At 45.9% G+C, this 12,787-nt stretch overlaps 1 protein-coding gene across 1 annotated transcript; it reads right to left on the bottom strand.

Moving 5' to 3' along the window:
• Window positions 1-9,145: 9,145 nt before the first annotated feature.
• utp11 (UTP11 small subunit processome component) lies at window positions 9,146-10,944 on the bottom strand. The gene is made up of 8 exons (XM_037274109.1): window positions 10,751-10,944; window positions 10,488-10,549; window positions 10,304-10,406; window positions 10,103-10,228; window positions 9,839-9,932; window positions 9,640-9,770; window positions 9,438-9,548; window positions 9,146-9,307 (listed from the first exon to the last, which is right to left on the bottom strand). The coding sequence occupies exons 1-8, from the start codon at window positions 10,808-10,810 to the stop codon at window positions 9,224-9,226; spliced, it is 771 nt and encodes a 256-aa protein (XP_037130004.1). The 5' UTR covers window positions 10,811-10,944; the 3' UTR covers window positions 9,146-9,223.
• Window positions 10,945-12,787: the final 1,843 nt, after the last annotated feature.

The raw sequence follows: 12,787 nt of genomic DNA, 5'->3' as shown, positions 1-12,787 counted from the left end.
TGTCCATCAAAAATATATATTTATATTACATATAAATAAAATGATAAAAAAAATGTTTTTAAATATTATTTAAATCTAAATAATGTATTTGAAATCTCAGACATTAGGTAATATTGATGGAATTATTTGATCAAGTGAAAAAATAAATAAATAAAAGACAATGTATAATTTAGATTCTTTATTTTAGGCATCTGGCCTAAGGAGAGACATGGGGAAGGCTGGGGAACGGGTGCCCAGCGTGCTAATCATCCATCCATCCATCCATCCATCCATCCATCCATCCATCCATCCATCCATCCATCCATCCATCCATCCATCCATCCATCCATCCATCCATCCATCCATCCATCACATCCCACTTCGCAGTACTGAAAGGACCACAGTTATCACTCACCCCTGACACGGCCATCGACGTTTGCCCACTCACTCACGCACGCACCCTCCACACACACACGCAACGTGCAACACCTTTGCAGTCACTCCAAAATGTCCCGTCACCTCTTATCCTTCCTTCCATTGGACCCTCATCAGCATCCATCAGGCATCATCATTCACAAAAATGCCAGCGCCATCAACACATGGCTCCAAAAACCAATACGAGCGTGACAAATGCCAGGTAGTCCCCAGCAGGGACCAATCACGTCACTGGCCGTCCGTCCTCTACCAGGAAGCACCAGGAAGGGGGGGGGGGGGTCCTTTGTTTGGCCTTCTGATCCGAGCACCACAATGGTTGCTATTGTCCCGTCGCCCTCTCAGCTTGATTTCATATGGATGTGTTGATGGCATTAAAGTGGCAACAATAACTGTGATGCTTGCAGCTCCTACTCGCCTTTGGATGTTTAGCCAGCAAACCTCTCCGCTTACGCCCAGTGGTGTGAAAGAGCAGCAGAAGAGGCAGATAAACAAGGTCATGAATGGCCATGAGCTCCACAGGACTAGTTGAGTTCCTTTTTGAGGGAGGTGGAGGGGGTGCGCCAAGTCTTCTCCGGAAGGACTTGGGCAAAGACTGCTCAAGTACACACAGTATTGCAATCGCATTTATTTGTAGGATTATTATTTTTTGCTTTGACTTTTTTAAGGGTGTTTAGGGGAAATGGGGGTGCGCCGATTCTGTCAGGGTCTTGAATGGGGTGCGTGATTTTAAAAGTTTGGAAAAGACAACTGGACAAGTATTTGCACCATTGCATTATGCAGCAATACTATTAGTAGTTGAAGTATTTTTAACATGTGCAGGGGTGCGCCCAGTCGAGACATTCAAAGGGCCAGTAAACCGTTTTTTAGGAACTTGTGGAAATATGCGCGCGGCAATTAACCAGCTAATTTATAGAGGAAGATAAAAAAGCTGAAAATGAACGTTTGGGAGTGAAAGCATAGTAGAGGGGCCACATTGTTGACGCCGTTGAATTCCATCCATTCATATGGAGTGAAGTGCGTAGGCCAGCCCTCCAGCGCATTTCCCCATGACCATCACAACAGTCGCCATTCATGAAGCCGAGAGGACATCTGCACCGCGCCGTTTGTCACCCATCCGACCCTTCGCACACCCCCACCCTGCTGCGCAAGCGTACGCACGCACGCACACACACACACGCACACAGGCTAAAGTTCTGCTGCTAAATGCCACAGCGGCGAATCAGAAGGGCATCAGAGATGGCCGTTGTGTGCGTACGCCCATGTGTGGCTTGGCGTGAATGGGATTGATTGGGGGGGGGGTCCTTTGATACTGCGGATTGGCCGGCGGGGGCGGCGCATAGCTAAACCCGCTCGGGTGTGTCACAATGGTCGGGTGACGAGCCCCCGAGGTTTTGCTCCCCGTTGGCATTCCACGCCGGCTTGTTTGCAGCGCAGTGACGTGGGTGGCCCACGGTGACCTTTGACCCTCCTTTGTGGAGCCATTGTGCCAGGCGCTATCAGTGAATGAACTGTGGTAGAATCACGATGATATGCGTCATTATTTTTCAGGTGTGATGCTGAAATGACCGCGTAGTTGGCGCACTCACTCTCCGATAAAAAAAATACAATACTGGATATCCGAGAGCAGTCCTTGTCGAACTTTGCGCCGGACAGTCAGAAGACAAGATGAGACGAGGCTGCCTCTCGTCGTTTTGTCTTGAGAAGCGTCAGTTGAAGCAGCGGCGGATGTTGTCATCTCTCGCTTGTGTCAGATGCACGGAGATGACTGATGCTCACTGACAAGCCACAGACGGAAGCTGAGATGGATTCCACGTGTGCCTGAAAGATATCCGTCAGTATGAGCAGCAGCTGGCTATCAAGTTCACCACATGGGTGCAGGTGGAGAAGGTTCACCAAAGTCCGTCCGCCTGATGCCCAACGTCAGTAGTTATCAAAAAAGGACAAATTATTGCCATTGCGCCTATGGAATGAGTAGAAAAAATATGTATTTATTCATTTACTTACTTATCTATTTATTCATTTATTTGCACCAAATAACTTGAGGAAATCGTCACACCCCAAACTGGTTTGCCAGCCAAAATCTGAACGGTGACATCTCTAATCATCAATTGGAAAAACTTGACGATTGCTCCAAACAATTCTTGTCGTTGTCGGTGTTTGAATCTTCATTCATGGCTTGGGCCAAATCCTGTCTGGTCCCGTCCCTTGACACCGACTGAAGCCTTTTAATCCTAAAATCTGTCCATTCTGATCCACATCAACATCCAGTGAGAGACAAAGGAAGGCTTGTTGCCCGAAGCCGGAAGGCCTTCTTCAGTGGATGCCAAGACGTGGGCAACCCAGGCACGGATTCGCATCAGGGCAATATTATCTCTCCAGTTGACAAGAGCCGGCCTGGCTCTTGTTTGCCCATTAAGGTACTTTGTGTTCTGAGTGGCCGTTGTCTCCCACGAGAACAAAGTGAGCACTTGTCGACGTGACCCTGAGGGTGGCGAGTCCTCGCTTTCTACCCGGTCCTCCTCCAGCCCCCTCCGGATGGGCCGGACGGAGTTCAAGCTGGGCCACGTGTTGGACGTTACACTCCCACGATGACCCTGGTGAGCTCAACATTTAGAGTCCCATAAAAACATTATTGTCCCACTCCTGGGATCATTTGTCCACAATTACAAAGGCTCAGACAAAAAGCCAAATGTTAACCACTACAGTTTTGCGGAGGCAAATTATTCACATTCTGCCCCCGCCCAGTACCACATAGCACCCACGCTGACGTCTTCCAACATTTGAATCCTCTTTGATTCCAATTTTCTCTTCTTGTTTGTAGTCCCGCACCCATTTGCCCATCTCCCTTTTACGATGCGTAACTACGACGAGAGCCCGGAAAGCGCTGAAAGTCCTTAATGGTCCTTTAGCCTCTAAATATGTCCATTCCGGCATTCGTCTGGGTCCTTTTACCTGGCCAGCAACGGGGCAAGGTCGCAGCGGCCGATTAGCCGTATTAAAAAGCAGCCCATTATGGTAATGGGCGACTTTTAATGCACGGACAGGTTGCTTAGCGCCCGCATATTAGCGCTTGATAGATGACTCGGTGATGAGCACGGAGAGGTTCATCGCAGTTCAAGCTCAGTGCGCTGACCTCTACCGTGGTCACTTAGGCCAGCCATGTTCTACTTGACCAAACATTTGGCGGCATTATGCTCAAGGACATTTGCAATTCACTGCCACGATGAAGAAGATTTGTCTTCTGTTGCCGAGGCAGCGCGCTGGATTAGCGGCTGTCGCTGCGTAGAAGAACGGTTCTAGATTGTTCTTTTGTTGCTTCTGTACAGCTTTTCAGGCTTCTCTTTCCAGTCCAAAATCATGTTCAGGATGTCATCTGAGTATCGTTGTAGCTTATTATAAAAGAAGCGTCGGCAGGTATCACCATTGCGGTCCTCGAGACAACAACGCCAACTACGCTAACACTTACAAGGTTTTAATCTCAACATCCACAAGAGTAAATGGCACGTCATTAAAGCCCACCCACCATCTGTCTGACGCCATCTTGTACCCTGTTCATATTTCCCAAGTCTCGCTAGCAATCCCGTTCTGCCAGCATTCCCGTTCCCCCGGCCTGGGAAAAGGGAGCGCCTTGGTTCCCCTTTCATCCGCTCTTAGAGGACAAACATCAGTCCCATCTCGCCGTCCATCCATATTCATGAGCCGCTTATAAATATCTGATGGCGGCGCGGGCTACAGCTGTTTAGCTGGAGAGCACGCAAACAACACTTCCACCGAGAGTGTGCATGCATTTTCACACTCAAAACTGGTCCGAGACCCCCCCCCCCCCACCCTCACCTCCAGATAGCATTGGCTCATTGCAAGGATATCTGCCGTGTTAATTAAAGTGTGACTGCAAAAAAAAGAGGAGAGAATCCTTAAGTGGTTTTAAGTATTTACCGTTTGTTCCTCTGACAGGCCTCTCGCGCTTATCAGTGCGGCGAGATAACCAGAGTCAGGAGACAGCGACGTCTCAAAAGGCCTGACTAATCGCTTTGGCCCCAACATTAGCTACACTATCAAATGCGATCTAACATTAACATTAAAGGGGACATATTATGGGGAATTGACTTTTGGATGTGTGTGTATACAAATACTTGGGTCACTCACTGGAGTGCCTGCCAAGTGTGAAATTAAGCAAGCAAGTCAATCTTTTAATTATCTGCCTGTTTCTGAAAACGTGTGTGTGTGTGTGTGTGTGTGTGTGTGTGTGTGTGTGTGTGTGTGTGTGTGTGTGTGTGTGTGTGTGTGTGTGTGAGCACGCCAATCTGCACTTGGGCCCGCTGTTACAAAACAGTGGGGCTAATTAGCATAATAACCATCCCAACACTCATTTTCTTCAACAGTGTCTTGGCAGCTGGAGTCGCCACTTTTAAAGCCAAAGGACCATTTGGACGTGGAGGCCAAAGCGCTATGAAAGCTAAAAGGTAAACAGACCTGCGGGATTAGCTAGCAGTTACTAGCATAAGCTTCTGAGGCTAATCTAAGAAAAATAGTTTGGGTTGAATTGTCTTTTTGCCGCTAATGGTTTTTGTTTTTGCCGATGTCACGTTGTAAACAATAAGGATGCAGGAAAATGTCTTAACAGGAAGTCAACCATTTTGGTTTCGAGCTGCCATTTTGGTCAAACTCCATTGTTACTGCTTTGACCAACCTTTATTGGTGGAAATGTTATCTGTTGACGAGTAATTGTGGCCTGAGCATGGCCTAAAATGTTCAAGATCATTTCAAGGATTTGCCATAAAAAGACGGGTGCAACCGTCCTTTCATGTCTGCTTTCGGCTTTAATTTTGCTTTCGCATCACTTTGCCAATGAAGGAGCCGTTTTTTTCCCCTCTCTGCACAATGAGTGTTAGAATTTCCTTTTTACATAATTCCGTCTCATCCCCGCAGTAATTGAATTTGATGTAACGTTTGCCCATTTTGCTTGTAGTTAACCTTTCCCACTGGATAAAAAGCATGTAATGTAAACGTATGTATCCATTTCGTTGCAAAAGGCATATGAGGAAGGTCAGGTGTGTGTGTGGGGGGGGGGCGACGGCATCCTTTAGGCGAGGGGAAGGGCAACACGTCGCCCGCCTCAAAGTGCACTTGTGAGCAACTTTGCTCTCGCTCTGACTTTGCTGTATTGACCAATCGCACACACCGCTTTGAGTCGCTCCTCAAACTCATTAGGAGCGGCAGACTTGCTGATGACGGCAAGAAGAGAAAAAAAAAATATGCGTTTGGCTCGGGCCTGAAGGATGCCTTTGTTGTGTTTCCAATACAAATAGATGGAGATTTGAATATTGCTTTTCTAGAGTGGCAGTGTTTATACTCTGCTTTTTTTCTCGCTGGCCGTGTTTTTGTCAGGATGCTAGGTGGCTACGTATTAGCACCACTAACTAAAATGGTTTAACCGTCCCGCAAAGTTTAAGACAATAAAACAGAGGAGGGAGGAAGGGAGGGAATGTTTTCAGCTAGGTAGCGCTTCCTCATTAGCCATGCACAGCATCTTGGCTCCTCTCCCACACCTCACGGCTCCTCATCATCATCATCATCATCATGGCCCCGGCGTTGGCTGCCAGCAAAAAAAAAAAAAAAACAAGTCCCCACCCCTCCCACCCCTTCCAGCCCCACCCCTCCCACCCCTTCCAGCCCCTATAATCACACCCGCAATCACAGCATCTAATTAGGTTAATTAATTTGTATCAGCCCTTGTAGGGACTTGGCTGATGAGCCAGCCATAATGGTCTCCATGGCATCCCCCCCTCTTTTTCTTTTCCTCCCTTTGCAATAAAAGAAAAAAGGTGGGGTGCAACCCTCTCAAGATGAGACGATAAACCATGGGGTCACATTTACCTCCCCCTCCTCCCTTTTTTTTTTTTTTTGGAAGCACCCACAAGCCATTCCGATTTTTCGGCTTGGTTGTGTCCACCGCAATGACAACTTGGCGCGGACAAGTGCTTGTTTGTTTACATTCTCGTCGTGGTGTTCCCAAAGAGGCCCGGCAACACCAACCCAAAAAAAACACTAATGATTCTCTTGGCAGTTTGTCTCTGCGGTCGTCAGCATCACATTACAATCAGCGGCCCTCATCAGGCCACTAACGAACAAATCCTGATTAACCTCCGCCCCCTCCCGCATTCCCACCCTCGTATGATTACCGCAATCACCCGGGATAACCACGCGTGCACCGTACAGAAAATGCCGAGCCCTCACCACCCCCATCTAGTCTTACACACGTGAAAAAAACAGAAGACCTCAGCAATGACATCAGCACCACGGACAGCGTTTCTTTCAACAGTTTAAATTAGCATTTGGATTCTCATGGTCCTGTCACTTGCTTGCTAAGCAGTAAATAAATGGGAAAAAAAGAAAAACATGGGTTAGTCACGCCCACAATGCTGTTTCCGTGGCAACATGAGGCTGACCAACAAAGCTGAGAAAAGGCCAAGGTGAAATCAAATCAAATGAAAGTTGTCCAAAACAATAAAAATAGATAATAACACAATGCAATTGCTTCTCTGTATTCATCATAAACATGGATACACTTAACACTGCAGCTCTTGGACCCATGTGTTGCACCCCCCCCCCACACACACACACACACACAATCAAAGCGAGACAATGACACAAGGAGGCTGCGAGACAAGGATGCATCCGCTAGTTAAAACCTAATGAACACCTCCCCAAGGCACGCGCTTGGCATCTTCCTGAATGATGGCCTGACAGTAATAGCGGGGCAGATGGGTGCGCTATACACACACACACGTACACACACACACACGCACGCACACACACATACACTTTCCACACCCCTGCTGCTGCCCCTTGCCCCTGCAGAGAGTTACCCCCTGATGTGGAGGTGTAGCGGCAAGGAAGGGCGGGGTAGCGAGGGCCCCCGTCATGATTTAGGCTCCCATGCAAATTTAATCAATTGGAGTACTTGTCGCCAGCCAGGGCTCATTAGCACCCCGTTTTTTTTTCTTTTATAAGAAGGTTTGGTGAACCCCAACCTTGGCAGAAGTTGAGTTAAACACACACACACACACACACACACACACACACGATGCATTCAAACGGTCCTGAGAAAAAAATAACACACGTCACTGGCTCCTGTCAAGATTTTTTGCTTCTCGTGTCTTCCCCCTGGCACGGTACTCGTCCCCCTCCTCTTCCGCTCTCTCTATCCATTACTTCAAAAGGCCCCGTGACACCCAGCGTCAACTTTAAAGGAGCCTGCAGGATTCTAACCCTAACCCTCCCCAAAATCCACACTGGAACCCCACGCGGCCCGGCCCCTCTTCTTCATCCTGGTACTCAATGAATTGCGCTTAACCATCATTGACCTGCCCTGCCGGCTGAGAGCCGACAAATGAATGAGGAGGAGACAAAAGCGGCGGCGGAAAATGTGAGTTAGCAACATTGTTAACATTTGTAGCGGGCCATAACAACAATCAAACGATTGCCATGGGCCTGTCTTAAATCCCATCAAATCTGCCCGGCAACAAGTGGCCAATGGAGAAAAAAAAAAAAGTGATTTATATTTCAGTTGTGAACTTTTCTCATGAATTGCAAATGATTGATGTTGTCACAAGCACAGAAGAAGAATGCAACACGTCTTTTCCTCACGTCACTGCCCCGAGAGAGCGTGCGTGCGTGGAGACCCTCGAGCCCTGCCTCCGTAAGCCGAGGGGGTGGAGGTCAAAACACTGTGTGCGTAGTTCCGGACCCTCGCTATCTCTCCCCGCACAGACACGCCACTGTTTCTGCTCAGGCTGTCCTTTCATTGTAGTATCCCCCCCAAGCCATGGGACTCTTTGCTGGGATGCCGTGGTAGCAATGGGCGACTTTCTGATTTTAAAGACATAGACGTACATGCATTCCTTCAGTATCACCTCACTGGAGGTTGGCTAACAGAGTTGGAAATATTTTTGGAGGGGGCCACGTTTATTTAAAAAAATATATATTAATAAGAAAAATATATGTCCTATAATTTTTTAATAACTTATGATTTATCAATTTTGTTGCTGGAGTCATGGAAACGAAGTCACCCAAACTAACTCTTTCCCTTCCAAGCATACAGGCTCACCTGATCATTTTTTGGACGGAGGCCTCTGCTTCCCTTCTTGCTCCTCTGACATTTCTGACTTTCTCTCTCTCTCTCTCTCGCTCTCCTTTCCCTTGCAGAGGAGACTTTGATGGATCGGCCACGTTTATGAAGCCGCTGCCACCGTGGCGATCAATCACCTGCCGCGATCTGCTGCTGGACTTCAGCAGCTCACGCTGGTCGAAGGCCGTGTAGCAGGTAGATGCTCAACACATGCACATCAGGATGAATTCATTATTTTACAGCCATCAAAAATGTAAAGACAGTGGCTCAGGTACTCCAGCACTTTAAAAGAAGAGATCAATCAATAATCTGCCTTCAGAAGATAATGGGTGTTTTTATTAATATAATATTATAGTGGTGTACAATTATATCTTATTGAAAGTGGAGTCTAATATTTAGGTTACCTTGCATCTGTGGGGCTTCTCCATCGCATATGATGGAGAATGCAGGTGTACCTAATGAGTGTCCATTCTGCGTTCAACTTGAGGCGTCATTGTCTCGCAGCTCAATGACGCCATCTACTGTTACAAAATACAACTTACAGCTACAACCTTTTTTTTTGTAATTCCTAACATTTATTAACCAATCACAGGCGAGTCATTTCAATGTTTCGTGTTTAATTTATTTAAAAAGAAAATGAGTTGGTCAAAAAAAGGAATTGGTCAAATGAGTGGCAAGTCAGCGTTTCCTCTTGGTCTCAAACTTGTAGATGGCCGGAGCGTTTGGCGTCTCTTTCTTAACTTTGATCTTCTTGTATTTATCCTGTAGGAAACATGAAAAATGTTCACTTCACCATAATCGCTTTTCACTACTGCACAGTATTTACATGGATGTCAAAAAAACATCTGAATGAATGGCAGATTTGTGCACATTATGTGCTGCGAGTCATGACCTGGAGGTCCTTGCGCGTCTGGAGCTTCTGGCTGATGACAGACAACTTCTTCACTCGGTCGATCCGTTGAGAAAGAAGCTTGTACTCACGCTTGCGTTGCTCGGCCAGCCTCTGCAACGCACGAGAGGAAGAACATAAAGGCGCGGTAACGCGGGAGGATTTTTTATTTTATTTTTTTAAAGGAATGAACAACATCTGAAACCTTTTGACTACCAGGCGCCACAGCTCCCTGGATGCGTTTGTTGCTCAGCGTGTCCACCGTGGGCCTGTTGTACACTCGATCCACCAGCTCGGGGACGGTGTTCAGGTGGTCGGCCAGGTCGAACGACTGCACTGTAAGTTTCAATTCAGACTCAACAGCCCTGGACGTATCGAACATTCCTTGTCACGTTTGTGTTTACCTTCTTTTTTGGAATCCACAAAAAAGGTGTGCTTGTTTTTCTGTTTGCTGGCTGCATCCAAAAGATGGAGACTTCCTTTCAGCCTTTCAATTTTCTGAAAAATACATTTTAGGAAAGGGTTACCGGCCCGTGACACAGATTGCTAGAATTGTAGTTCAAAAAGTTGTTGTCATCTATGGTTTGTTTCAGAGGCTTTCCCAGTAACTTGAAGTTCCTGTTGGATGGTTATCATCAGCCATCGTACTATGTCGTTTTGAAACTTACCCTCGCTTCTGCCACCCTCTTCATCTCGATGTAATTTATGTCTTGTGTCCTCATCACTTTCTTCTGCTCCTCCGTCATCTCAGACTCCGGTCCTGTTTTCCCCTTTTTGGACACGTGGACTCCATCCTGTCAAGGGCGCACATGATGAACTCAACCAAACGGGATACACTAATGGTAAGAGGATGAATGTTGCCAAGTTACCTTCAGCTGCGAGTTGATCATGTGGTAGTAGAACTCATCCGGGTTCTTCTCCAGAGCCTTCTTGCGAAGGGCGAGGAGTGTGTTTTGTTTCTTGTGGTAGTCACTAACAGAAACCAACACGACAAATGAAGATCATTGAGTTTTTTTTTTTGTTTCAAACGTGTATGGATTCCACTGAACTTACTCTGCACGTTTTTTGTAGTCTTTCTTCTTCTCCAGGAAGCCCAAGTGCTTCCTAGATTCCGGCTGATGAAAGAAATCACGTTAATTGTGTCGATTTGGATGCGTGTGAAAGAACCCTTACTGTGCTCTTGGATGGGATTGATATGAGGTCCCTCGCGAGTTAAATCTCCATCATGAAATTCCCAAAAATCATAATGGTGTGTTGTTTACCAAATTTGAGGTAGATCGGCTAGCAGCAAGCCCAAACCCCTCCGAAAAGCTCACCTGAGATCTTTCATGGTGGTTTCTCTGTCGGGATTTCAGCGCTTTCCTGAACGACGACATGTTGGAGAAGTGTTCCAAATAGCTGCTAGTACAAGATAAACCCTTTTAAATGAACAATTTTAGACTTGTATAAATGCAAGCGTGAGATCTACTCCATGTTGTTTCCCTGTAAGGAGGAACACGTGATTTTTGGTTCCCTCATTTCTCTTCCGCAGATTCGACACGAGCAAAGAGAAAAGAAAAGAAAAACAGGTCCTAAGACCGCCTAATCATGAGTGAAATGCGGTAAATAATATCATATCTATTTTTTAAACTAAAATTTTCTGCAGAATAGTGTTTGTTAAAAAAACACTTATGCCAGTGTTTGCATTTAATGTAGTAGCGCAGTAAATGCGAGAGAGGTCACTAGTGCACAGTTTTGTAGTCCTTTACGTGGACTCGTAAGCAGTATATAATTTATATACAATTCAGGCTACTAACGATAAAGAAGACAGTAAAGAGTGGTATCAACAAAATAATTATTCATTTATACTTTACCAGTACAGTGTTCAACCATCAATATGAAATATTTACTTTTGTTTTGAGCTTTTTCAATGTTGACAATCAAAAGGTGAATTTGAACAGTTTTGTCGTACTCATCTTACTTTTTATTGTAATCAAATTTGTTGGGGCGGCAAGTTGAAATAGTTGCACAGCGCAGCCTGCAACGAATCTTCTACAAATCTAAAAAAGCCCGGGTACAGATTTGAAACATGTGGCAGGCCCATTTAAAATTTCCACAGGACTCTTTCCAAGTTTTCTCAAAATAATCCTGCACACTATTAATATGACTAAGGTAGAATTCACAACCCCAAAAAACGTTGTAGTATAGCAAATTTGAGAAATTAGCCCCTCCCTCTTTTGTGTACGACTTCACATGACTTGCTATTTATTCTTTCTTAAAGTCCTAATGTTTCATGTTGCAAATGAGCCCTGGTGTTTCTCATAAGCAACATGAAATAGCGTACGACCCAGCAAGCAGGCAGTGAACATAAATAGGTACGACGTACATCTTTCGAAGATGCTGCATCCATCCATCCATCCATCCATCCATCCATCCATCCATCCATCCATCCATCCTCTGAGATAAGACTGAGGAGGAGGCGGGGCAATTCTATATTCCTATTTGCCGCAACGGCACCAGTGAGCTCATCTCACCCAGACTCCCATTTGTGCTATCCCAGCAAAATCAGCCTCCTTAAACGGCATCTCACAACAACCGCGAGGAATGTCTGTTGCATGTGCGAGATTTGCCCAGCGTGCAGAATGTTTGCGGCCAATGAATGGGATCAGTGTTTCCATATGATGTCACATGCTTTGTTTATCGTCAGCACTGCCGACCGACCGACCGGCCGGCCTGTTAATGACCCCCGAATCCTTGCGCGCACGTTTCAGCCCCCACTTGGTTCTCGCGCAATGAGTATTATATCGAAGGTATTTATCGTCTTCCTCACTATCATTCAAAAAAAAATCCAGCTAATTGAATCATCATAAACTTTTCTTGAAAGTTGTAGGCAATGTTTTAAATCACATCAAAGCAGATGTATGAGCGTCATTAGCAAACAGAAGTCATTCACTGCCATTTACAGCTAAAGACGTCCAAAATTCAATTGAACAAAATGCAGACGCAGAGACGTTTGGGTTTCTTTAATGAACGTCGAGGAAATATCAGCGTTGACATTTTGTTGGATCGGAGCAAGTGTGTGTTGTGAGCTCAAGACTTTGGTATGTCTGGCTGGGTCTTATCGCTAGTGACCGACTCATTGAAAAGAACATTTACAGTAAATGAAGGCTGTTAGCGAGAAATTTCAAAACTCGAGGTTAAAAAAAAAAAGCGTCCATCTGTCTAGGATACCTGCTTCGGATTGGGAGCTCCTTCCGTCATACGAGAATTGAACAAAATGGCTGACTTCCTGTTAAATTTTGCGCATGTGCTCATTTTCACACGCTTGCAAAAAAGATGATGTAATATGATTTTAATATCCAGAATCATAGTGC

This window comes from Syngnathus acus, chromosome 16, assembly GCF_901709675.1.
Source record: "Syngnathus acus chromosome 16, fSynAcu1.2, whole genome shotgun sequence".
NCBI lineage: Eukaryota > Metazoa > Chordata > Actinopteri > Syngnathiformes > Syngnathidae > Syngnathus > Syngnathus acus.
Note: the sequence above shows the minus strand (reverse complement) of the source record. Positions and strands in the feature narration are given on the sequence as shown.

What these genes read in the sequence shown, in the direction of transcription:
- utp11 (XM_037274109.1), bottom strand. Translation starts at nt 10,810, where the DNA reads ATGTCGTCGTTCAGGAAAGCGCTGAAATCCCGACAGAGAAACCACCAT. An exon ending in TGATCAACTCGCAGCTGAAG is followed by an intron (nt 10,229 to 10,303) that starts GTAACTTGGCAA and finishes CGCCCTTGACAG; the next exon opens with GATGGAGTCCACGTGTCCAA. An exon ending in AGAGGGTGGCAGAAGCGAGG is followed by an intron (nt 9,933 to 10,102) that starts GTAAGTTTCAAA and finishes TGTATTTTTCAG; the next exon opens with AAAATTGAAAGGCTGAAAGG.